Below are 24,333 nucleotides of genomic sequence, written 5' to 3'. Positions count from 1 at the left end.
GGTGGGCACTGAACCCCAGACTACAGCGTAGAAGGCAGAGGTGTTAACCACTACACTAACCAACCACTATACACCCACTACACTATCCAACCACAAAGCAGCATTAGGGTTAAGGTCAGGGTTAGAGCGCGGCCGGTAAGTCTGAGAAAACGGTCACACCCTGACCACCCCTAACTAGCAGGTGTAGCTCAGGACTCACAACCCAAATGCTAAGAAGAGCCGTTTCGTCCTTTCAACAAAAGTAAAGCCAGCTTGGGAGCCTCATGATCCGCTGTGCCGTCTTGGCTGTAAGTATGTCTCGGTATGAGCTGATAGTTCAGGCTAAAAATATGAACAAACACTCAGACTTGCTTTGTTCTGCTTTAACCTTCAGCTCAGCTGCAGCCGCTTCTACCGCATCTCAGGAAATTCTTCCTCTGAATGTCGTGTCTGTACAGATCTGCCTGGAACTTTTACAGTGGAGCAGTTTTATTTCCGCAGCTGACGATGCTTTGCAGGAAAAACCTGAGTGACTGACTTTGCCTTTAGTCTGAATGTTTGTTGCATATCAGGCCTTGGGTGTGTGGGTTTGATTGTTTATTGCACTTTCTGGTGATCTTTTTGTTTATTTGCAACTTTTCCAGGTTTTTTTCTGGCTCAGGATTAAATGCAGCGCCTTGTTCACACTGTTAGTTAGGATTGTTTGGTGTGTCACAAACGTTCTGATAATCGCACGAGTAATTTTTCAGTAGCTCTCCCACTCCTGGCCATAATGCACCGCGTTGTTTGGGTTAAGGATTCACACACAGCTCCTCTGAGCAGGACTACTGAGCCCAGCTACAACAGCAGCGTCTCCACAGAGCCTCTCAGAGCTGCTAGAGATGTACGAGCTCTTCTCCTGAGTGCGGTCAGACTCCCGAGTGCGGTCAGACTCAGAGATTATAGTGGCCCGACTGCAGGACGTTTATAGCGTTTATGCGATGGAATCGTTTACTACCATCGCCAGTCCTGTTCCCCTGTAATGGTGGTCTACATAGAGGTGGGCGATATAGTATTTATATATATGCTTAGTTTTATTTATGACTGTAGATTTCTTTTGTATATATTCTTTTTATATTTTATGACCCTTATTATTAACTGTCCTGTGTTGTGTCTCATACTGGCTTCTAAATTTCCATCGGGATCAATAAAATAACTAATAATCATCCATCCATCCATCCATCCATCCATCCATCCATCCATCATTGTGATACTTCAAGAAATTTTCACCACCCAAATGTGTTATGATATTTTTTCAGGTGCATAGTAATATTAATTATAATACCAATCATTTTTATTTATATAGCACTTTTCATGCCAGTGGCAGCTCAAAGTGCTTTACAGACAGATGATAAGAAGATTACATATTGTTATAAGATAAAAGTGAATGTCTTGTGGTGTTTAATTAAATGCTAATTAAAGAGATACGTTTTTAGGTGCTTCTTAATAGTGAGCACTGAGCTTGACTGTCTAATAAAAGATGGAATTGAGTTCCACACTTTCAGATCAACTGGGGAAAAAAGAACCAGTAGCTCTACATAAAAACCCTATCAAAACCTCAGTACCATGATTGTTCTTCAGTGTTCGTCATACTGCACTGCACCAAATCCAACTTTCTAATGTAGGGTGAAGTGATTAGGAGACACGGCAACTTCCATTCCATCTTCGCCACAAGTCGGTCCGTCTAACTAGATCTGCCGCAGTGAACTGTACGAGTTACTAGTGTGAAATGGAAGCATCTGGGAGCAACAACGGCTCAGCTACAAAGCGGTCAACCACGCAACTCCTAGGACTTCAGCTCCGAGTGCTGAAGTGCATAGCATGTAAAACGGTCATCATCTGCTGCATCACTCACTACGGACTTCCAAACTGCCTCTGGATTCAAAATCAGCACAAGACGTCTTCTCCAAGAGCTTTATTAAATGGGTTACAGGGGCCAAGCAGCTGCTCACAAGCCGTCCCTGGACTCATGGAAACATGTTCTCTGGAGTGTTGGATCAGCTTCATCATCCAACATTACATTAAGAGTGATGTTAATGCTACAGGATATAAAGACATTGTAGACAATGCGTCCAGCTTTGTGGAAGCAGCTTTGTCTGCGGAGGAGTTTCTCCTGTTCCTGCATGAACAGCTGTGCACAAAGCAGCTCCATAAAGACCTGGTTAGACGAGTTTGGTCTCAGAACTCCAGTGGCCTGCAAAGAGCCCTGACCACAACCCCACTGAATACCTTTGGGATGAGTTGGAATGTCGATAGTGAGCCAGAACATCAGTGTCTGACCTCAAAAATGCGCTTTTGAATAAATGGGCTCAAATTCACACAGACTCTCTCCAACATCTTGTAGAAGCTTCCCAGAAGAGTGGAAGCTGTTAGAGCTGCAAAGGGGGACCAACTCCATAGTAATCCTTATAGTGTTGGAATGGACTGTCCAACAAGCTCATGCAAGGTGTGATGGTCAGGTGTCCACTCTGTCATTCTGTACAAAAGCATGGAAAATGTGCTGATTGTATGGACTGTGGGATGTAGTACTGACAGTCAATCACAACCATGTTTAAATGTGTCTTTCTCCAGCAAAAGCAAAGGAAAACCTTTAAGAGAATTGTTAATAAATAATATATTTATATTAATATATAATAATAATCATAATAATCTAATAATAAATCTGTAGTGAGAACAGCGCCGGCAGTAAAAGTAGTCAGAATGATTGGAGGTGGAATAAATACCGCCTGACTCGCTTCATCCGTAGTCAAGTTCTCATCCATGCGCCGCAGTTCTGCTCTGAACATCCTGTAAAGCTGGAAAGTTTCTTTTCAAGTATTTTTCAAAGAAAAGTGTTATGGAAGCTACGGGCGGCGCGAGCTGAGCGTCTGACAAATCAACAAACAGGTGAGGGAGGCGAGATTTTTCAATTCAACGTGAACTCTAAACCTGCTCACCGCTGCTCCCGGAACACGACCCTCTATATCCATTTTAGTTACATACTAACACATTTTTAGTTTCTGGCATATTCTGAAAATGCCTGTTATCCTTTACATTGTGTGTGAATTTCATGATGAATGGAGCAACATCAACGGCCCAAAAGGACTTGGAAAGACGTCTGGTTCCATTGACTTACATTAAAAGTAAAGTATGTTTTTCCTTCTCCTGTAAAGTTTCCGTTTTGGAGATACGAGGTTTTCTGCCAACAACAGTGACATACAAATAAGACCTGTTTACATTAATTAAATGATTTATTGATTAAATGATTAATTACTAAACTTAACGTTAGCTGCTGGTGGGCTAGCATACACAAAGACACTGTGGGTGAGTTACTTTGAAAAGCATTTTTATTTCTGTTTTGCTGTTTGGAGAACTTTGTGTAGTGACAATGTTTTTAGTACAACATGTGAAGCTGACTGTTGTGTAAATGTTTAGCAGTGCATTAGTGGTAATTGAACACTATCCAGCATATTTACCGATTCTACCTTTGTTAATCAATAATAAACACATCGTCTGATGTTAATGCACTATTGTTTGTGCTTGTGAGTTGTACTGACGCTAATAGGCTAAAACAATGAGCAGCACACAGCGCCCACTCCCACTCCACTAACACAGCTCCATACTGCAAGATGGTACGATTAGCACTGACGTAACTGTCCAAAGAGGATGTTAAAGACGTGTTGCTGTGAGATACCCTGCTTATTTAGCCTATATCAGGGGTCAGCAACATGTTTACTGCTCTTTTACTGCCCTGTTGTAAGTAGGCAATAATGAAATAATCCTCCTTTACAGACTGCAATCTGTCTTCTTTCTGTGCAATAATTCTTATATGTGCAATATTATATAGCGCTATAAGCTACAACTGCTACCTCACCTGCCTATTGTCTATTGACTGTTTTAGAATATAAAGTTTTATAGTCCTTTTTTCTTTATATTTAAGATTTTTTTTCCCTTAAATCTGCACTTTATATATTTTAGCCTTATGTTTAAATTGTTTTGTATGTAGGAAGAGCCGTTGGATTGCTGCTCAATTTCGTGGTACACTGTGCAACGACAATAAACGCATCTTATCTTAAAATAAAGCTCTGCTGATCCCAACACAGTTTAACAGTAAATGGTCTTAAACGCTGGAGTTAATGTAGAACTGCTGATTCACCCTTTAACCCTGAAGATCAGCGCAGACGGCTGGTCACCATAGCAACACAGACGACAGCCGCGCCCAGCTAGTAGCTACGAAACGGCAAAGAGAGAGATTTAAGACGGACATCGATAATTTGGAGACGAATGGACTGATTAGTGTTTATAGTCACTCCAGCTGGTTTCCTGATACGTTTAATCTGCAACGAGAAACTGACGAACACCAAGATGTGAAGCTGAAGTCGGTTTCTCTTTGGTCAGCTTCCTATTCAAATTTTCCTGTTCCACCTTAAATGGTGCAGCAGTTACATTCTGGTGCCTCAGGAATCATTTAAGGTGGAACAGGAGAATTCGAACAAGGAGCTGTTGAATGAGAAATGGCTTTAGTCTCTTAACTTAGTAAAAAGTTATAAAGTGAGACGTTTTATAAGAACCTGATCTGCTTTAGTGGGAAAGTTTCCTGCTGGAGATGTGAGAGAAGCGGCCGTAGCTGAGCTGAAGCTGAGAGCAGCGCAGAGTCTGTGGTTTTGTTTATACTATATTTTTTATCCTATAGTAGCACATCAGCACACACTGAGACACATTCACAGACAAAATGGTAAAATGGACATAAACCCTTGTGGCTGCGAAGTTGGTTGAATTTTTGTCACAAGGACAAAATTCTTAATATTTGGGTTGCGACCTCTGAACTATACAGGTGGGGAGAGCGGGCACAAACTAACACAAGGTAAAATAAAACACTGATATTTTATATAGTTGTTCAAGTCTAAGCAGAACATATTTCCACTTATTTCTTTTTCTCTTGTTTCTATAACAGCGTCATATGTGAATTTTCACAGCAATCAAACAGATTTCCCAACATTTACTACTAAGACGGAGAAGCGTGATTGGTCACTCCAGAGAACACGTCTCCACTGCTCTAGAGTCCAGTGGCGGCGCTTTACACCACTGCATTCCACGCTCTGCATTGCGCTTGGTGATGTGAGGCTTGGATGCAGCTGCTCGGCCATGGAAACCCATTCCATGAAGCTCTCTACGCTGTTCTTGAGCTGATCTGAAGGCCACATGAAGTTTGGAGGTCTGTAGTGATTGACTCTGCAGAAAGTCGGTGACCTCTGCGCACTATGCCCCTCAGCATCCGCTGACCGCTCTGTCATTTTACGTGGCCGACCACTTCGTGGCTGAGCTGCTGTCGTTCCCAATCGCTTCCACTTTGTTATAATCCCACTGACAGTGGACTGTGGAATATTTAGTAGTGAGGAAATTTCACGACTGGACTTGCTGCACAGGTGGCGTCCGATCACGGCACCACGCTGGAATTCACTGAGCTCCTGAGAGCGACCCATTCTTTCACTAATGTCTGTAGAAGCAGTCTGCAGGCCGAGGGGCTCGGCTTTATACACCTGTGGCCATGGAAGTGACTGGAACACCTGGATTCAGTGATTTGGATGGGGGAGTGAAAACTTCTGGAAATATAGTGTAAATCCACAGCAGGTCATTTTTTGAATGGATTCATAAAAATGTACAATAAAATACATTTCAACCATATGATGCTAATATTTGAGCACTTTGAAGGACCACAGTGTATGAAAGCTGCTATATAAATTAACTTGCCTTATATTTTCTACTTTGTGGTCAAAAATACATTTTAAATTGGATTTTTCAGACATTAGTGACCCTTACAACTTACAATTAATCCAACGTCCATGGTAAGTTGTAACATTTGCATTTTTGCCCCTTTCAGCTAAATTGGTCATAATCAGCCGTAATCATGCCGGAAACAAAGTTCATGTTGAGCAGAGATGAGTAGGTTGCTGAAATATCTGTACAATTATTTAGTAAAAAAATCACGTGTTATTTGGTTGGTTAGTCAGTTAAGATGAGATGAGATGAGATGAGATGAGATGAGATGGGATGGGATGAGATGATCCTTTATTTTCCCACAGCGGGGAAATTCACAGTATTACAGCAGCAGCAGAGTAACAGGAGTAAAGCACTCAGTAATAGAAACGGGAAACAGTGTAAAGCTTATCAACATTATAAATAATAAAAATTAAAGCTAAATCTCGACTATTTACAGGAAAATAAGGATAATAATAAAATAAAATAAGGGTTGCATAGGAATCTGTATTAGGAATCTGTATTAGGTAATCTGTGCTACTTACAGCCTCTGCCGCCTTGTCGTGTCCGTCGGGGTTCACCGAGGGCAGCAGGTGGATACGAGTTTCCTCCACCAGGTGCCGAATCCGCGGGTTACCGGACAGGTACTCCTGACACAGGAACTGCATCAGCAACAGCAGCAGCTCCCGGCCCAGCACCTCGTTACCATGGGAACCTGCCGTATAGCGGAACTCCGGCTCACCTGGAAGGGGCGGAGGGCAGAGAAGGGCTCTGTTGATGAGTCGTGCCTGCGGGAGTGTTTCCATGAGTCATTCCAGCACTTTGTTCAGACGGCTGGCGTGTCCTGTGCTGTAGCCACTAATGGGCTGTAGCTGCATGAACGGCGCTGAGTGATGAAAAATAGGCAGTTTTATTCGATTTTCCACAGGAGGTGTCCTCACACATCACTGTCGGATCAAAACCTCACAGCTTCAAAATAGTGACTTTACAGGAAACAAGAAACTTTAAAAGGAAGTTAATGTAACAGGGATTTATCCAGGTCAGCACCCCCAAGTCTGAGTCCATGGTCTTAGCCTGGAAAAGGATGGCATGCCCACTCCAGGTAAGGGGAAAGGACTTGCCCCAGGTGTAGGAGTTTAAGTATCTTGGGGTCTTGTTCACGAGTGATGGGAAGAGTGATGGTGAGATCGGCTGCAGGCTGGGACAGGCGGCAGCAGTAATGCGGTCACTGTACCGGACTGTAGTGGTGAAGAGGCGCTGAGCCATAAGGCAAAGCTCTCTGTTTAACAGTCGGTCTACATCCCGACCCTCACCTGTGAACGAGATCACGAATACAAGCGGCAGAAATGAGCCTCTCCGCAGGCTGGCGGGCTACACTCTACTGACAGGGTGAGGAGACGGCCATCCGGGAGGAGCTCGGAGTAGAGCCGCCACTCCTCCGCACTGAGAGGAGCCAGCTGAGGCGGTTCGGGCATCGGTCGAAAGACATAGAACTGGCTCTTGTACGAGTGAACAGAGCACTGACCCTGCACTGACCCTTTTTTCAAACTGGACTCGAAATGTCAACATTAAAAGGAAGCAAATATCCCAAGAGCTAAATCGAGCCAGATAAAAGAGAATGAATGTTTTATGTCTCATGATTTCATATGAAGCTTTGAGCTGACGTCAGAAAGAACCGAACACAAATGGATTAAATTCCATATTTTAGTGGATGTTCCATGATTGACAGCGCGAGGTTTGATGCTCTGCAGCAGCCTCCTAGTTCCATCTATTTTCTTCTAGGCTGTGTCTTCCCCTGGTTTAACTGACCATTTCGGTTCCCTCTTTCCTCTGGTTGGTTGTATGCGGACCTTCTCTATTTTGGTTAACCCCTTAAAATCCCAGGCTAATTACATATTAATGATTATTATTCAGTAACTACATGAAATATAATGCAAACTGGCTGATCTGTTCTTAGGTTATAGAAGTGTGTAGTAAAGTATGGACCCGCTGGTGGGTCCTGACCATTTAAGGGATTAACTGCCCACCGTTGTTATTGTTGGCTGTAAGGAATATTCTCTATGGCTGAGGGTGGCTGGGAACTGACTGGGCTCTATAGGAATAGCAGAAGCCACTGTGGAAGCTCTGAAGAGTTTCAGACACCAAATGATCGACTGCGTCTGGATTCAGGAGGGAAACCGTGTACATTTGATTTCAGGCTGAACCTGAAACTGCATCACTGCTGTTTTCAGATCAGCATTTTCCATTTGGTTATATTCATTGATTTAGTGATATAAACCACTTTGAGCTGCTCTAGTTGATAAGTGCCCTGCATAGATGGTGATGATGATGATGATGATGATGATTTTAATGCTTACCCAGCTCATGCTCCCCTGGATTATCAGAGATCTCGATGGCGTAGAGCTTCTGCCCGTTGTAGCTCTTGCCGATGTTGTAGATTCGAGTTATATTCGGACACATTTCATTAACCACCTTCATCAACTGTAATAGAAATAAAATGACATGAGATGTGCATTAAACACTCGCAGCATCCATAACATCACAGAAAATATGAGCCCTCATTCAGTCGCACTTCAGTTCCCTTCATTCCTACTGCGGCTACAGTGCCAGCCAACAGCGTTCCTCATAATCTTAGACATTTCGATCTGGAGGCTTATCAATATTTGATCTTTGTTCCTGAACCTAATAAGTGCTGAGAGTGACGCCGTGTGAACTCATTTCCTAACGATTAGCTTTCATTTACAGCTTCCGTGAAACAAAATGTTGAACCTCAATCTTTGCATCATCCTAATGACCGAGTGTCTCATCAGAAGTTCATTAGTGGACGGTGTGTCCGTGTGAAAGTGTCGTGATGTCTATGTAGTCTATTTAATTCCCATCCTCTAGCCGCTGTTCCTGGATGTGATCCTGTAATCTGAATATATATCAGAAGACAGCTGAAGGTTCTGGTACTGGATGGCAGCGAAATTCACTGCTAACAAGGCTCCACCCACAAGATTTCCCTATAAAATCCACCCCCAAATTGCTCCAGCCAGGACTTTACTCTGTTAGTAATGAAGGTTCTGTTCAGGAACATTTTCCTTCATCAAGGTACAAACAGTGTAGATGTTCCCTCAGAGGTTCTACAGTGGTTCTAAGGTCTGATTGTGGAGCTTAAATCAGTTCCTCCAGGTGAAAAGTTGGTATTTGTTCCTTTTCATAACCAAATGTTTTAAAACAGAGCAGTAGAGTAAAAGGCTGGAGGCGAGGCGAGGCGGGGTGTGTGGGGCAGTGGTGGACAGTAAGTAAGTAACTAAGTAAATGTAATTAGTTTCTGTACTTTAGTTTCTTTTCTTTTCTTTTTTTTATCACTTAGGTGGTGTCCTGTTGTTACATGGACAGCCAGCTGTGTTTTTAGTATTGCTGTGTAAATTTGCAATATTTGTGTCTGCTGTGTCTGATCCACTCTCACCAGCACAACACACACTAATATACTACCATTTACGGCACTTGGCTGACGCTCTTATACAGAGTGACTTACAATTTGATCGTTTTACACAGGTTGGCGAAGGTGGTGTTGGGAGTCTTGCCCAAGGACTCTTATTGGTGTAGTGTAGGGTGTTTACCCAGGCGGGGCACTGAACCCCAGTCTACAGTGTAGAAGTCAGAGATGTTACCCACTACACTAACCAACCACCATCAGGTCAGTGTTACTGCAGTGCTGAGAATGACCCACCACCCAAACAGTACCTGCTCTGTGAGGGTCCATGGGGGTCCTGACCACTGAAGAACAGGGTAACAGAGTATCAGAGAAACAGATGGACTACAGTCTGTAACTGTAGAACTACAGAGAGCAGCTATACGGTCAGTGGAGCTGATAAAGTGGACAGTAGAAACAAGGAGGGGGTCAGAACGTTATGGCTGACCGATGTATTAGCGATAATGAGGGAGAAATGGTTACATTTGAACCCAAAACAGAGTGAAAACTGGTGAAAGTTACTGGAGTTGAGCTACACAGCTGCCCGGGCGAGTGGTCAGAACACTTCCTAACTCTAACCTGACTGTGCAGCGAAAGCTCAACTACTACTGTGATTTCTTGATTGGGAGCAGAGAAAACGGGAAAGTCACACGGCTTGGTTGTGAATCGTGGATAGAAGCTGCGAATAGAAATGAGTCGTGTTTAATTTGAATAATTTCAGTTTGTGTTTTTAAAAAAATCTGAATCTGCTGTCTTCACGATTCCTGGATAAACCACATCGTTTGGCCTTAGAACGAGAGGAAGCTCCTCCACAAATGAGACGCACAGAGTTTTAGTCTGTGGGCGGGGCCTGGTTGTAGCCCCGCCCCTGTGTTTCAGAGCAGGAAGTGGGGCTGCATCCCTGTCCCTCATGGCCACATGGTGAGCAGGTAGATCCCAGTGTTTTGAAGTAAATGTGTCTCAAAGTCTGAAAGTCAGTGAGGAGCATTAAGAATCTCCACCACTGAAGCAGATTTTCTATGTATGATTTTTTGTGTATAATTGTTCAAAGCTGTGTTTGTTCGTCATGAACTGGCTGGCATGTTTGAATCTTCTGCCTGAAATGAGGTTTGGAAGTGACGATGTGGAATAATCAGTCATTCCTCTGAATAACATTATGGTAGTGAAGTTATAGGGTTCCTCAAAGCAGATGCACAATGCAACTGGGAGGTCACAGAGTTTTACAGTTTAATTCTGAATATTACAGCACTGAGATACAGAACCAGCAAACGAAGGCAGTGACTCGAGCCACTTTCATGGAAGAGGAGTGGCCTGATTAGTGTGTGATACGGAATATTGCTCTTCCACAGCGTGGCATTGTGGAAATGACTCAAATTATGATAGGAAGCATCTGCTGCTGGTGTTCTCTTCAAACGCCGTGACGAGTAAACCAGGCTCCATCCCGGCGATCCAACATCTGCTTAAACAAAAGGTGAGCATGCTGGGAAACGACACGGAAAGCTGTTAAATCCGAATTGTTAATTATGGATTGGGATGCTTTGTTTATTTGCCAGCTGCTTGTATGTAATCAATCGAGGTGCAGGCAATGGGGTTGTAATTAAGGTCTTGCTGAAGATCATTTCTACATTGTAAATAAATTTTCAAACATCTGGTTTTCCTGACTGAACACAAACTGATAGCATTATTAGCCTGGCTGGCTAGCACCTGCGCACATAAACACAGTGAAAAAGCTTTGGGCTAAATTAGCACGAGCTTGTTTAGAGCGATTAGTTTCTCTGCCAAAGCATAATGGGCTTATTTAAGTCTATATGATTATATATATATAGTCAGGTGAAGACGTAAATACACCCCCTGCAAATATATCTGGCCTTAAAACAGATATCTGGTTCTAATTAAAGTTTCTAATTAAAGTCATGCTTTAATTTGTGGAATTGTGGACAAAGTAACTACAAGGTGCTAACTTAGAGGGGTTTGGGAAGAGAAGAGAAAAGTGTGTCCAAAAGATCAGAAATCATTCCTGCCACTGTCCTGAAGATCGTCCACCACTGCTAACATGTCCAGGCCAGGGCAGCCCAGCAAATCTAATCCAAGAGTAGCGTGTAACATCCAAAAAGAAGCATTTAAATCCCCAAATTTCATCTCAAGACCTGCAGGCAGCTCTTGCCACTGTGGATGTCGAAGCTGCATCAGCCATTAGAACGAGACAAATTTGACCAGGAGGAACATCAGAGCAAGACTAACGTTTGCTAAAGAATAAGAACCAAGACCGACAATCATAGTCGTTTGGCTGCAGTACCAGAAGCCAAGAACCAAGACAGCACTTGATCAGAAGAACCAAATCCCGGCTGTAAAGAATGGTGGTAGGAATGTTATGCTTTGGGGCTGCTTGCCAGCTTGTAATCACAGAAACTGCTACGAGTCTCCTTTCATACCTGAAATTGTTGGAGGAGAATGCAAGACCGTCTAGCAAGAAGTTGACGCTGAAGAATTGGACCTTCCAACAGGATAAAAATGAATGATATGATATATGATATGAAATCCCAAACATACAAGTAAATAAAGCCAAAATAGGCTCAAAAGAAAGAAATGGAGGGTTGAGCAATGGCCTAGTCAAAGCCCAGAGGTAAACCTGTAGACAGCGAACATGTTTCTGTTAAAAGAGGCAATACCAGCCAGTAAAGCAGGGGTGCACACACTTTTTCAACAAAAAGACATCCGTTCATTTTTTTTAACAAATGGTTGCAAAGTCAAATTTCCTTTACTTTTAATGGAAGTCAATGGAACCAGACTTTTTTCCAAGTCTTTTGGTCCATTTTTGTGTTTACAGATATATTACACTCAAAAAACAATTTAGGGCTACAATTTATTTATATTTTAAAATAAAAGTTATTTTAAACCTTCAGTTTAGCAATATTGGAATTCCAATTTTTCTCCCTTTACATCCTCACAGCTCACTCCAGTAAACTGAGTCACTGCTCTTCAGTAACTGGGTCGTTCCACAGAAAGGTCCATCTTCGTGTCTCTAGCATTTACAGAAATATTACGCTTGAAAAACATGTCAGGGCTACAATTTATTTAGATTTTAAAATAAATCAATAGTTCATTTTAACAATTCCACTGTCTTGAGCCTCAATTGATCAATACTGGTTTATAAATCAATCATCCAGAATTCCAGTCACCACAGAAGAGCTCGTCCCCACAGTCGTGTGTGAAGCTGAGGCCGTATTTAGTTTTTCTGCTGTTTTAACTGCAATAATCTCTACATGACTGTGGAAAATATGATTTAAATGACATAAATAAACAAAAGCCAAATAAATATTATAAACTATATAATAAAAGTCCCCCAGGCGTCGTGTCTCTGGTGTTCCTGCGTCTCTTATTCTGAAATAAAAGTCACGCCGATGACGTCACTCGACCTCCTTTGACCTGTTGTCTGAGGATCTATGGAGAAAAGCTCATGGTGAGTCCACTGTGTCTCTCAGTTCTCAGAGATCTTCTCATTCAGCTCATGATCTCATATGAAGCTTCTAGCTGACGTCACTGGTGTGACCGACTTTATTCTGAGGTCATTGTGGAAAAATAGAAACACAAATGGATTAAATTCCGTATTTTAGTGGACGTTCCCTGATGGACAGCGTGTGGTTTGATGTTCTGTAAAATGTGCCGATCATTAAAAACGTCTGTGGTGTTTCCTTTATTATGAGGAGCACCGATGACGGTCAGCAACACCAGAGACTCCTATGGAGAGACAGAGAAGTGGACGTTTCTGTAGAACGACCCAGATAAGAGTGAATTATTAAGTCTGCTTCTGAATTAGACGCAACCACATTCAGCCCTTCCCGCAGCCCTGTAGACGGCACCGTACTGAAATCAGCTGGGATCAAACTGCCGACAGGGCTCTTTTTTGGCCACACTCCAACCAAAGCCGTATCACAGAGCTGTCCCCGGCGGCGCCCGCGGCACCCTATTTTATTTTGAGTCGAGAACAGATAAGAGTTTTTCACTCTCGGAGAGAGAGACAGTGAGGCAAAGCGGGTTACGACAACAGGAGGGATGTGAGGGTCAAACAGCAGAGTCAAGGAGAAGGACGGCTTCCCTGCATACAGAGTGCTTCATTTCTTTGGTTTGGCTCTAAAGGGAGAAGCTTTGTCGCCAGTGAGTTTCCCAAGGGCACTGCAGTGTACGCGAAAATCATGGAAAGCATTTCTATCCTCCGTTAGATACGGCTTTTACAAAATGTGCACTCAATTAGTCAAAATTTACTGTCAGCTACTGACAGGGGATGAAAAATCGGAGGCCCCTGTTCAGCTTCTACAATGAGAACCCAACGCTAATGACCTTCAAGGTCGCCCTGAGGAAAGTCAAAGTGTGTTTAAACACTTTTCAGTGCTCCCCATAATAATTATCCACAGTTCAGCGACCGCTCTGGACTGGGACGAATGGCTGCCGGAGAGCTGTGGTCAGGACGCCGGTGGCTGCCAGGTGCTTTTGTATTCAGGAGGGTGAGCTGCAAAGCTTTATGGCCCAAGTTTGGAGAACGCTAAACGCTCAGCCCTGCATTTCATCATCATCGCACGCGATTGTTATTCACAGCGCCTTCCTCCTCCCTGCAAACCACAGCAGCCGCACAGCAAGGCCGGGATATCAGCGCTAGCACCTGCGGCTTCGACAGAGAATGTCCTTCAGGCAGAAACTAAATGGAACGCACGCTGACTTACGCAAGGGCAGGAACGTGTTCACTTGCATTGGGGAGATACAGCAAAGGGAAATCAGTGCTTTAAAGGTATATTGATAATAGATTAAAGGATTTTTTTTTTTACATATTATCATAATTTTTCATTGCCTAAATGCATCCAGAGAGACCATCTGAAGAGTTCATTCAACTTGAATATAATCACTGAATTCAGACCATGGCATCAACATGGTGGTGGTAGTATGAGGGAAGGCTGATTGAGTATTGAGGGATGGGGGAGACCTCTGAGAACTTGGCTGGAGTTCTGAGCAGCTTCTGCCTGTAGCTACAAGGCTGGACCCTCATAGCTGTAGTGAGACTGATGTAGGACTGAGGAACAGGAAGGAGACGGGGTGGCGATGGGGTCTTCGTCATGGAAACAGTAGGTGAGGATATGAATTTATAGGGCTTTAAATTGGGAGAAGGAGGGGTTTCAAGCATGCTCCTCCCCCCAAACTTCAGTTATAACAGAACTAAAGCACTGACCACTAGAAGAGGATGCTTTGGAGTAAAAAGCCCCACAGCGTTGAGCTGTGGAGCAGTTGAGCTGCGTTCTCTGGAGATCCATCCATCCAACATCAGTTCCTGACCTCACTAGTGCTCAATCAAATCCTGTTGAACGGAAATGTTCAACATCTAGTGTACAGCCTTCCCAGACGAGTCGAGGCTGTTACTGCAGCACAGACTCACTAATAACACCTTCATTTCAGGGGAAACGCTGTCCTAAACTGTAGTTTTCTATTAGATCTGGATGGTCAATCAACTGAGATAAAGTCTGTTTGCAGTGCTCAGCCTGGAAAAAGCCTTCCAGGTCCTAAAAAGGGAGGTGGACTGGAGTCTCAGCCCAGTATAGCAGGGCTAGACATGGACTGGAGCTCAAAACGCAGCTCAGTTCGTTAAGCAGCGTCAGTGCTAGAAATCCAAATGTGTTTCAGCCTAATAGGCCATAGTTAAGAAAAAAATAAATAAATAAAAGTTATCATAAAAGAAAGTAAGTAATCATAAAGCAGTTGTGTGCTAATGTTTATCCTCTACACTCACATCATGACGCTTTGGGGCACTGCTGTGCAGAAGGCAGTCATTTAACTGTCAGTCAAAACGGCCATTAAGCTCAGAATATTCATTTTCAGTATCAGGAAAGAGCAGAAATGTATTTATACAGCTTTAATATATTTCACAGAAAACTACACAGACACCTCAACGGCTAAATATAATATCAGATTAACTATTTATTATATATTTCGCTTTATTCCAGCTTCCACTGTTTACAGGAGACTCACTCTCAGTTCCTCAAATAGATCTAAAGGGATATATTGTCAGACTTGATGTGGTGCTGAGGTCTGGACTCTGGGGCGGTCAGTCCATCGTCCAGCTTCTTTGTTTGGTGTGTCCGTCTCCTTTTCTCAGTGAGGTTCTTCTCGATCAGCTACACGTCCTTTCAGATCCACAGCGCTGAGTGGTCTCCTCACAGTGGAAGGATGGACAGAAACCCCTGTGGATGTTTTCAGATCTGAAGCAGCTTGATCTTCTCCTCTCTCTCAGAGATCAAAGCTTTCAGTGCTGTTTATCTGATGTGGGCAGTTTCAGGGTCGACCGGCTCTTCCAGGTGGTTGTTAGGAGCCTCATTTTCTCTGGATCTTTAAATCAGATTTTGAATTCCAGCTCAGAAGTTGGAAACTCCCATTTTTTCCACTTTGGCTTTCTTCTTCCTTACAACTTACGTCTTTTATCTTATATTTAAAGTTTCATATTTCATATTTTAAAAAATGAAAAGCTTGTTTTGACTGGAAATGGAATAAGTGAAGACTTTAAACAGGATGGTATGACGAGCAACTTTTAAAAAAGTAATGATTTTACAGTTTTTTGGTCCAGCGGTGGTTTAAACACCTGATGGGTTTAAGTGCTGATGAGGGCTGACATCACAACAAGGGGACAAAACGTGTGGCCTCTGGCTTTAGTCCCAAGGTAGCCCGGTCAGTGATGCGGTCATTAATATTTAGACATGTTTCTCTAAACACAGCAGCTCAGGCTGTAATATGTTAAACTACTGTCACCTTTTCCATTTGTTAGTATTATGAATAGCATTACTGGACAGTCTCCATGACCTCCATGAGCTCGATCTCTATGAGTACAGTCAGTGCGCAGCGTACCCACATACAGTCATGACCCCCCGAAGGGGTTTCCTCTTAAGAAAGGAGTAGGAATCGTCCTTTACCTGCCTCATTTCCTTGTAGCTGTGGTGTTTGAAGTCCAGGTTGTCTGTGGTGGTGATTTCGTTCCGTCTGTGGTAGTAATTGTTAGGATCTGTGAGGCACAAATGTAGGTCAGACATAATCCAGTGGCATTTGGGTATAATTTTCTCTAACCCCTCTAAGATAATCTGCAACTAAAAACTGTCAAACACTAAAGTCACAAAGCTGAAGTCAGCTTCTCGCTCACCAGCCTCTTGCTTGAACTTTTCTGTTCCACCTTAAATGGTGCAGCAGTTACATTATGGATCCTCAGGCATCATTTAAGGTGGAACGGGAAACCGAAGCTGGCGAATGAGAAGCGACTCCAGCCTCGCAAAAAGTCAATCATTGAGAGACATTTTACAAGAACCTGATCTACTTCTGTGGAAGAGTTTCCTGCTGGAGATGTGAGAAAAGCGGCTGCAGCTGAACTGAAGCTTAAAGCAGAGCAAAGTGAGTCTGTGGTTTTATTTATATTATATTTTTAGCCTTTACTTGTACAGATTTACAGCCAAGATGGTAAAATGGACTCCAAATGTTGTGGCTCCCAAAGTGGTGTCGTGGTTGGTTGGTGTAGTGGGCACCACCTCTGCCTTCTATGCTGTAGACTGGGGTTACTAAACCAATAAGAGTCCTTGGGCAGGACTCCTAACACCACCTTCACCTCCCTGTGTAAAATCATCAAAATTGTAAGTCGCTCTGGATCAGAACATCAGCCAGATGTTGGTTTGATTTTTGTTAAAAAGACAAAATGGCTCTTTTTATCATTTGGGTTTCTGACCCCCACCATAAGGAGATCCCCAATGGTTGTGATACATGACTGGTATTGTGGTGAAACTGATGGATTATTGGATAAAAACTTGAAGGGGATAGAAAATTGTGAAGGTTGTCAAATTGATGAGGCTGAAAAATGCAATTTTATAAATAATTATAAATAATATCACAAAGCAACAAAACGCACCAGAATGCCCCTTTGACTCGCCTCCTATAGCTACAGTCCTGACGGGCCACAACACTGAGTCTTCCTTGCTCTAATACCTTCAATGTGCTTGATAGTTACAAGTCAGGCTTGTTAAAGTGATTGTTTGGCAAATGTAGTCGATCAGCCAAGATACGTTTGGACTGCTGTGGGAACGTTTTGTTTTGTGGCATCACTGGAACGACAAGGCTCGCATTTCTAAAAGTAATGGTAGCGTATTCCCAACCAAGGGACTGAGCCCACTGGGTACCTCACCAGAGTGTACATCACACAGCCAAACGAGCAGCAGGCAGCTGTCTTACACACATACAGTCACACAGTCATCCAAACAAGCCACATGAGCTAGTTAATAAAGCTCCATCAGGGGGCGGAGCTTCTCATACAGAGCCCCCCAGCTCTGGAATAATCTTACTGTTAATGTTCGGGACTCAGACTCAGCCTCAGTCTTTAAGTCTAGGCTAAAAACTCACTTGTACAGTGGAGCCTTTGGTGATTAGTCTCCCGGTCAGATCTGGACCTGCTGGAGTCTCTGCTGCTCTGTTTTACTGTAATCTGTGGTCAGCCACTCTTTACAGAACTGACTCTGTGGTCAGCCACTCTTTACAGAACTGACTCTGTGGTCAGCCACTCTCTACAGAACTGACTCTGTGGTCAGCCAATCTTTACAGAACTGACTCTGTGGTCAGCCACTCTTTACAGAACTGACTCTGTGTTTTCTTCTTTTCTCTGCCGAGTTGATCCGCTGCCCATCCTGAGCGTCTGATGCTGCTGCCTCTTCTGCCTTGATCAGGCGCCACTGCTCACCAGCCTTCTGGACCGGCGTGACCACCACTGAGCTCCTTGCTGTACAGGGCTGTGCAGTCCTCACCCTCAGATGCTGCTGCTGATCATAAACTAACCTAATTAACCAGTGCCCACCTGTTTTTCCCACTTCATACTATAAAACTTCATACTAACAATGTTTGCTGTCCAGTGACGACCACAGGGGTCCCCTTCTGAGTCTTGGTTCCTCTCAAGGTTCTTCCTCTTTTAGGGAGTTTTTCCTGGCCACTGTTGCGGCTGGCGACGCTCATGGGGGCTCGGACCCGGATTTTATTTCTGTAATGCTGATTGTTCTGTAAACTTTGCTTGATTGTGGCGTTAGTTTGAGATTACTTGTTGGCTACATCAGCCTCGTAGCTCCAGTGCTGAGACTAAAGATGCAAAATTCCAAACACATCTCAGCTGATTGACTGCATTTGGCAAATCTAGTACATTTTATTTAATCTACAAAATAATCATTTACCACCTTTTTTACAGGTCGGGATTTTACCTGGCATGGGACACCCCAGTATCTCCACCCTCATGCAGATGCTGCCGCCGCTGTACCACGAGCGAGGGTTGATTCGGATGTAACGAGCCACCACAGATTTGGGGAAGGTGTTTAGCACCGGGATCTCCTTCTCCTTATTCCCAATGAAAAGCTACTGAGGCAAACAGAGAGCATGACAGACAATAACTGACCTTTACTCATCACCCATGACAACGAGACCGTGAACCGTAACATCACGCCTTCAGAGTTAAGGCGGCAAATTATGGTCAGTAGAAACACCTATAGATGATTTTTTATTAAATATATGATTAAATTAAATAATTGTGATTTGATTTAGTATATAATCAGAGATCTATGAAAGTCATTAGATTATAAATAGATTATTATTTGGAATAACAGATCATAAACAGTGAACCTGCATGTGTCTGTGCACATACAGTGCATCCGGAAAGTATTCACAGCGCTTCACTTTTTCCACATTTTGTTTTGTTACAGCCTTATTCCAAATTTAATTATATTAATCTTTTTCCTCAAAATTCTACACAAAATACCCCATTGTGACCATGTGAAAAAAGTTTTCTCGAGAGTTTTGAAAATGTATTAAAATTAAAAAACAAAGAAATCATATTTACATAAGTATTCACAGCCTTTGCCATGAAGCTCAAAATTGAGCTCAGGTGCATCCTGTTTCCACTGATCATCCTTGAGATGTTTCTACAGCTTAAATGGAGTCCACCTGTGGTTGATTGGACATGATTTGGAAAGGCACACACCTGTCTATATAAGGTCCCACAGTTGACTGCATGTCAGAGCGCAAACACCAAGCATGAAGTCAAAGGAATTGTCTGTAGACCTCCGAGACAAAATTGTCTCGAGGCACAAATCTGGGGAAGGATACAGAAAAATTACTGCTGCGTTGAAGGTCCCAATGAGCACAGTGGCCTCCATCATTCGTAAATGGAAGAAGTTCGGAACCACCAGGACTCTTCCTAGAGCTGGCCGGCCGTCTAAATTGAGCGATCGGGGGAGAAGGGCCTTGGTCAGGGAGGTGACCAAGAACCCAATGATCACTCTGTCAGAGCTCCAGCGTTCCTCCGTGGAGAGAGGAGAACCTTGCAGAAGGACAACCATCTCTGCAGCAATCCACCAATCAGGCCTGTATGGCAGAGTGGCCAGGCGAAAGCCACTCCTTAGTAAAAGGCACAAGGCAGCCCGTCTGGAATTTGCAAAAAGGCACCTGAAGGACTCTCAGACCATGAGAAACAAAATTCTCTGGTCTGATGAGACAAAGATTGAACTCTTTGGTGTGAATGCCAGGCGTCATGTTTGGAGGAAACCAGGCACTGCTCATCACGAGGCCAATACCATCCCTACAGTCAAGCATGGTGGTGGCAGCATCATGCTATGGGGATGTTTCTCAGCAGCAGGAACTGGCAGACTAGTCAGGATAGAGGGAAAGATGAATGCCGCAATGTACAGAGACATCCTGGATAAAAACCTGCTCCAGAGCGCTCTTGACCTCAGACTGGGGCGACGGTTCATTTTTCAGCAGGACAACGATCCGAAGCACACAGCCAAGATCTCAAAGCAGTGGCTTCAGGACCACTCTGTGAATGTCCTGGAGTGGCCCAGCCAGAGCCCAGACTTGAATCCGATTGAACATCTCTGGAGAGATCTGAAAATGGCTGTGCACAGACGTCTCCCATCCAACCTGATGGAGCTTCAGAGGTACTGCAAAGAAGAATGGGCAAAACTGCCTAAAGATAGGTGTGCCAAGCTTGTGGCATCATATTCAAAAAGACTTGAGGCTGTAGTTGCTGCCAAAGGTGGTTCTACAAAGTATTAAGCAAAGGCTGTGAATACTTATGTAAATATGATTTCTTTGTTTTTTAATTTTAATAAATTTTCAAAACTCTCGAGAAAACGTTTTTCACATGGTCACAATGGGGTATTTTGTGTAGAATTTAGAGGAAAAAGATTAATATAATTCAATTTGGAATAAGGCTGTAACAAAACAAAATGTGGAAAAAGTGAAGCGCTGTGAATACTTTCCGGATGCACTGTACGTCTCGGCCACGGCTGCATTCAAAAATATGGACGTCTGGTTCCTATCACCACTGCTGTGAACAGTTCCGACTCAGTGAGTTTCCACTCTGAATGACTTTGTTTACATATTTACTATTTAATTATGTTGAAATTTTGATAATCAAAAGGAGGAATTCCCCTCTGGCAAAGTGTGTGATTCATTATATGCAGATGTTTTGTAATTTGCCACCCCTGATCAAATGACATGCTTCGTTGATTTTCTCAGTGAAAATAAGTTACGTCCTCTACTTGAATATAATATACCATTTCACATTTTAGTGGACATTTGTTTATTTATTTGCTGAGTTTAACATACTAGGGAAAATATTTCAGCTATAAAATGTGCCATGACTTTCTCACAGTCCACATTTTATGTATATGAAGCCCAAAGGAACAGTAACTGTGCAGTAAAGAGCGCAGGAGTGTGTTTCTCTGTAGACAAAGTCAAAAACCAGGCCATTTGACAAGAGGCGCCCAAACTTATGCACCCAGCTGCAGTAATGTAATTATTAGTGATTTTCACCAAACCTCCAATGATTATTGTATTAATAATGAATAAAGTCAAATCAAATCAAATTTATTTGCGGCGCTTTTTACAACGGATGTTGTCACAAAGCAGCTTTACAGAATTTCAGAAAAGACAGAGTTTCAACAGGACTGTAAGAATGTACAGAAACCCCCCCGGTGGGCAAGCCAGGGGCAACAGTGGCCAGGAGAACCTCCCTCAGAGCTGAGGAAGAAACCTTGGGAGGAACCAGGCTCACCAGGGGGGACCCGTCCTCCTCTGGTCAGACTACCTACAGAGTTATTATACTACTAATATTATCAGCAGTAATATTGGTATTAGGAATAACTAGGAGTCTATGAGAATGAAGCATAATGCTCAGTGAATAAAAGTGTAAGTGATACTTTTTTAATCCCACAAACAGGGAAATTCCACCTCCGGATTTAACCCGTCCGTGAAGTGAAACACATCTACGGCATTTGGCTGACGCTCGTATCCAGAGCAACTTAAAATCTGATCATTTTACACAGGGAGGCAAAGGTGGTGTTGGGAGTCTTGCCCAAGGACTCTTATTGGTATAGTGTAGGGTGTTTGCCCAGGTGGGGATTGAACCCCAGTCTACAGTGTAGAAGGCAAAGATGTTAACCACTACACACTAGGGGGCAGTGAGCACACTTGCCCGGAGCGGTGGGCAGCCCTATCCACAGCGCCCGGGGAGCAGTTGGGGGTTAGGTGTCTTGCTCAAGACACCTCAGTCATGTGCTGTTGGCTCTGGGGATCAAACCGGCGACCTTCCGGTCACGAGGCCGGTTCCCTGACCTCCAGCCCACGACTGCCCCCGAGAAGTAGAAGTGTAACAGGACTAAAGTGGAGTGGTTCTAGATAAACTTACCGAGTCAGAACTGTTCCCAGTGGTGGTGATGGGAACCAGACGTTCCCCTCTAAAAGCTCCTCACAGAAAGTTCCTACATGAAACGGATATGAATTCACGGCCTGATGACTGAGACATTATGACCCATGAATCCATTTTAAAATGCACTTCAAGCAGAAAGAAAGGATTTGTGGCCAAAATAGTCAGATATTTTAATATTTTACCAATAAAATAAAAACTAAATACTCAGAAGACTTGTGTAGGTTCTCTGGTGGTTCTGGATGGTGAATAAAGTGTCTATATCTGTGTTGTAGTCATGGCAACACCTGGTTCCATCACCACCACTGTAAAGACGTCTGAGTCTACGTTTCTCTACAACAAACTGATTCACACCAAGCCACTCTGAATGGCTTTTAATCACGTTTCCCTTTAATATGAAGAGCTAGGAAATATATGACCCTATCCGGACCACCACAGTCTTCCTCAGAGTGTTAGCACAGGCCCCTGGGGCAGTTCCACTGTGGGCAGTGTGTTTCTTTTCCATTCTTGTTAGAATAACTGCCTCCTGTAGTGTCGTCACCTATTAAAGTCAGCATGGGAACGAGTGAAAGACTGAGCGATTAAACGCTTTCATTCTGTAAGAGGAAAACCAGTGACGAGTCTTTCAGGCCCGTCTGCTTCTGCAGGACCACGGCCCCAGCACGATAAACAGGACTCGCCCTCACAGAAGGACCAGAACCACTAATCCCTCTAAAGCCAAGGGCAAACACTCGAACACCGCGCGATGTCCCATAATTCAGTCTGCGGAGTCGGCACTTCTTCAATAAAACCCATTTATGGAACTTATACCTTCACCTCAGTCGAGAAATCATCAGTTTATTCCACAGTAATGCTTTCAGTGTCACTTCCCATCGGGTGTTAATCTGTGCTCGAGTATTGATCATCGCTTTATCAACTCAATTAATCAACATCCCGGGACCAAATCAAAACAATGCACGCTCATCTCCATTCTAGACAGTGTGATGGGCGCCGAGACGACACCAGGCTCTGACTCATCACTGCTTTAATGAACCCCCCATACTGTTCACAATCAGCCGTGTTTACACTTAAACCTCCGGATAATTAGACTTGCAAATGAGCGACGCTCCACGTCTAATCAGCATGATTCTCTGTTCACAAACAGTCCGGTAACCGAACGGCTAATTCTTGATCAGCTAATTTTGAGTAATTACACTAAAACAAAGGCTGTGTCTGTGATTAATTACAATCCAGATTAATTACAGGCCTAATTAATGACAATTATCAGGCTCTTTGGAGAAACCACGGTGATAATGGTAAATAAACCTTCACTAAAATATGAAAATCAGCTCCAGTCTGGACGGAACGGCACACAATGTTAGTGGATTTAAAGCCTGAAATGTCAAGGAAGCTCCAAAAAACGTCATCCTCTTTTTTAAGTTTTATTTATTTATTTATTTATTGGTTGCCATCACACTGACATATAACAGAAGGTTCTGGTTCTGGCTCTGACTCGCTTCCTGCACGACAAGCTTTAAACTAAGAGCACTGAAAACAATAATATACGCAGCTGTCCACACTCAGTGACCACTTTATTAGAAAACCCTCCTCCTCGCTGGCGCACAGACTGTACCTCGTCTGTTGATGCTCAGTATTAGTCATCCTCCAGTACTTCACCACTCGCACAGCATCACACACACACACACACACACACACACTACCATGCCAGCGTGCCTGCTGCGTTAACGCCCCGATAATATCTGGCCAACAGTGGCCCTGTGGTCAGAAACTGACCAATAACGAATGAGGCAGAGAGGGGTTGATAAACTACAGCAACAGATGGACTATAAACTGTAATTGTGTACCCATAAGGAAGGCAGCCAAGGGGTTTCTAATAAAGTGGCCAGTGAGTGAAACTACAAGGTGGGTGTTTCTGATAAAGTGGCCAGCGAGTGGAAGTACTGTTTTTTTTAATAACTGGGATAATGAGTGTACGCTGCTCACTGATTGATGGATGGGCCTGAACAATGTATCAGAGAAGACTGCAATATGCAAATTAACCAATAGTTTCTGTGGGTGATCTGAAGTTGTCATCTATCTATTTTATTCAAAATAACAAAGGCCCATGTTTAGATATTTTGTGTAGTAATCGTCTTTTCTAATGTAGTTTTATAACGTTGTCTACTAGTTTGCGTAGTTCAGGTTAAATCCCTCCTCGTAAGAGCTCAGCTGTAATCAGGGCTGCTCACCAGGTCTCTGGAGCCGTTCTTTAGTGTCACCCAGGTGTGAGAGTCATTGCTGACCAGCACTCGGTAAGATGTCACCCAGTCACTCCTGCAGAGAGAAGAGAACATCATGCTCACATCACAGTCTCTGACCAGCGTCTCCG

General features: G+C 43.4%; 1 protein-coding gene across 2 annotated transcripts in view; it reads right to left on the bottom strand.

Annotated features, from left to right (window-relative positions):
• cpxm2 (carboxypeptidase X (M14 family), member 2) overlaps positions 1 to 24,333 on the bottom strand; it is a 123,283-nt gene that overhangs the window by 50,436 nt on the left and 48,514 nt on the right. For both annotated transcript variants that reach the window (XM_037544324.1, XM_037544323.1), the window contains exons 5-9: positions 24,194 to 24,278; positions 18,466 to 18,616; positions 16,159 to 16,247; positions 8,112 to 8,235; positions 6,300 to 6,496 (exon numbers count right to left, since the gene is read on the bottom strand). In XM_037544324.1, coding sequence (XP_037400221.1) covers positions 6,300 to 6,496; positions 8,112 to 8,235; positions 16,159 to 16,247; positions 18,466 to 18,616; positions 24,194 to 24,278 — 646 coding nt within the window. The remainder of the gene's footprint in view (positions 1 to 6,299; positions 6,497 to 8,111; positions 8,236 to 16,158; positions 16,248 to 18,465; positions 18,617 to 24,193; positions 24,279 to 24,333) is intronic.

This window comes from Pygocentrus nattereri, chromosome 13, assembly GCF_015220715.1.
Source record: "Pygocentrus nattereri isolate fPygNat1 chromosome 13, fPygNat1.pri, whole genome shotgun sequence".
Lineage (NCBI taxonomy): Eukaryota > Metazoa > Chordata > Actinopteri > Characiformes > Serrasalmidae > Pygocentrus > Pygocentrus nattereri.
This window is presented reverse-complemented; position numbering and strand designations above follow the sequence as displayed.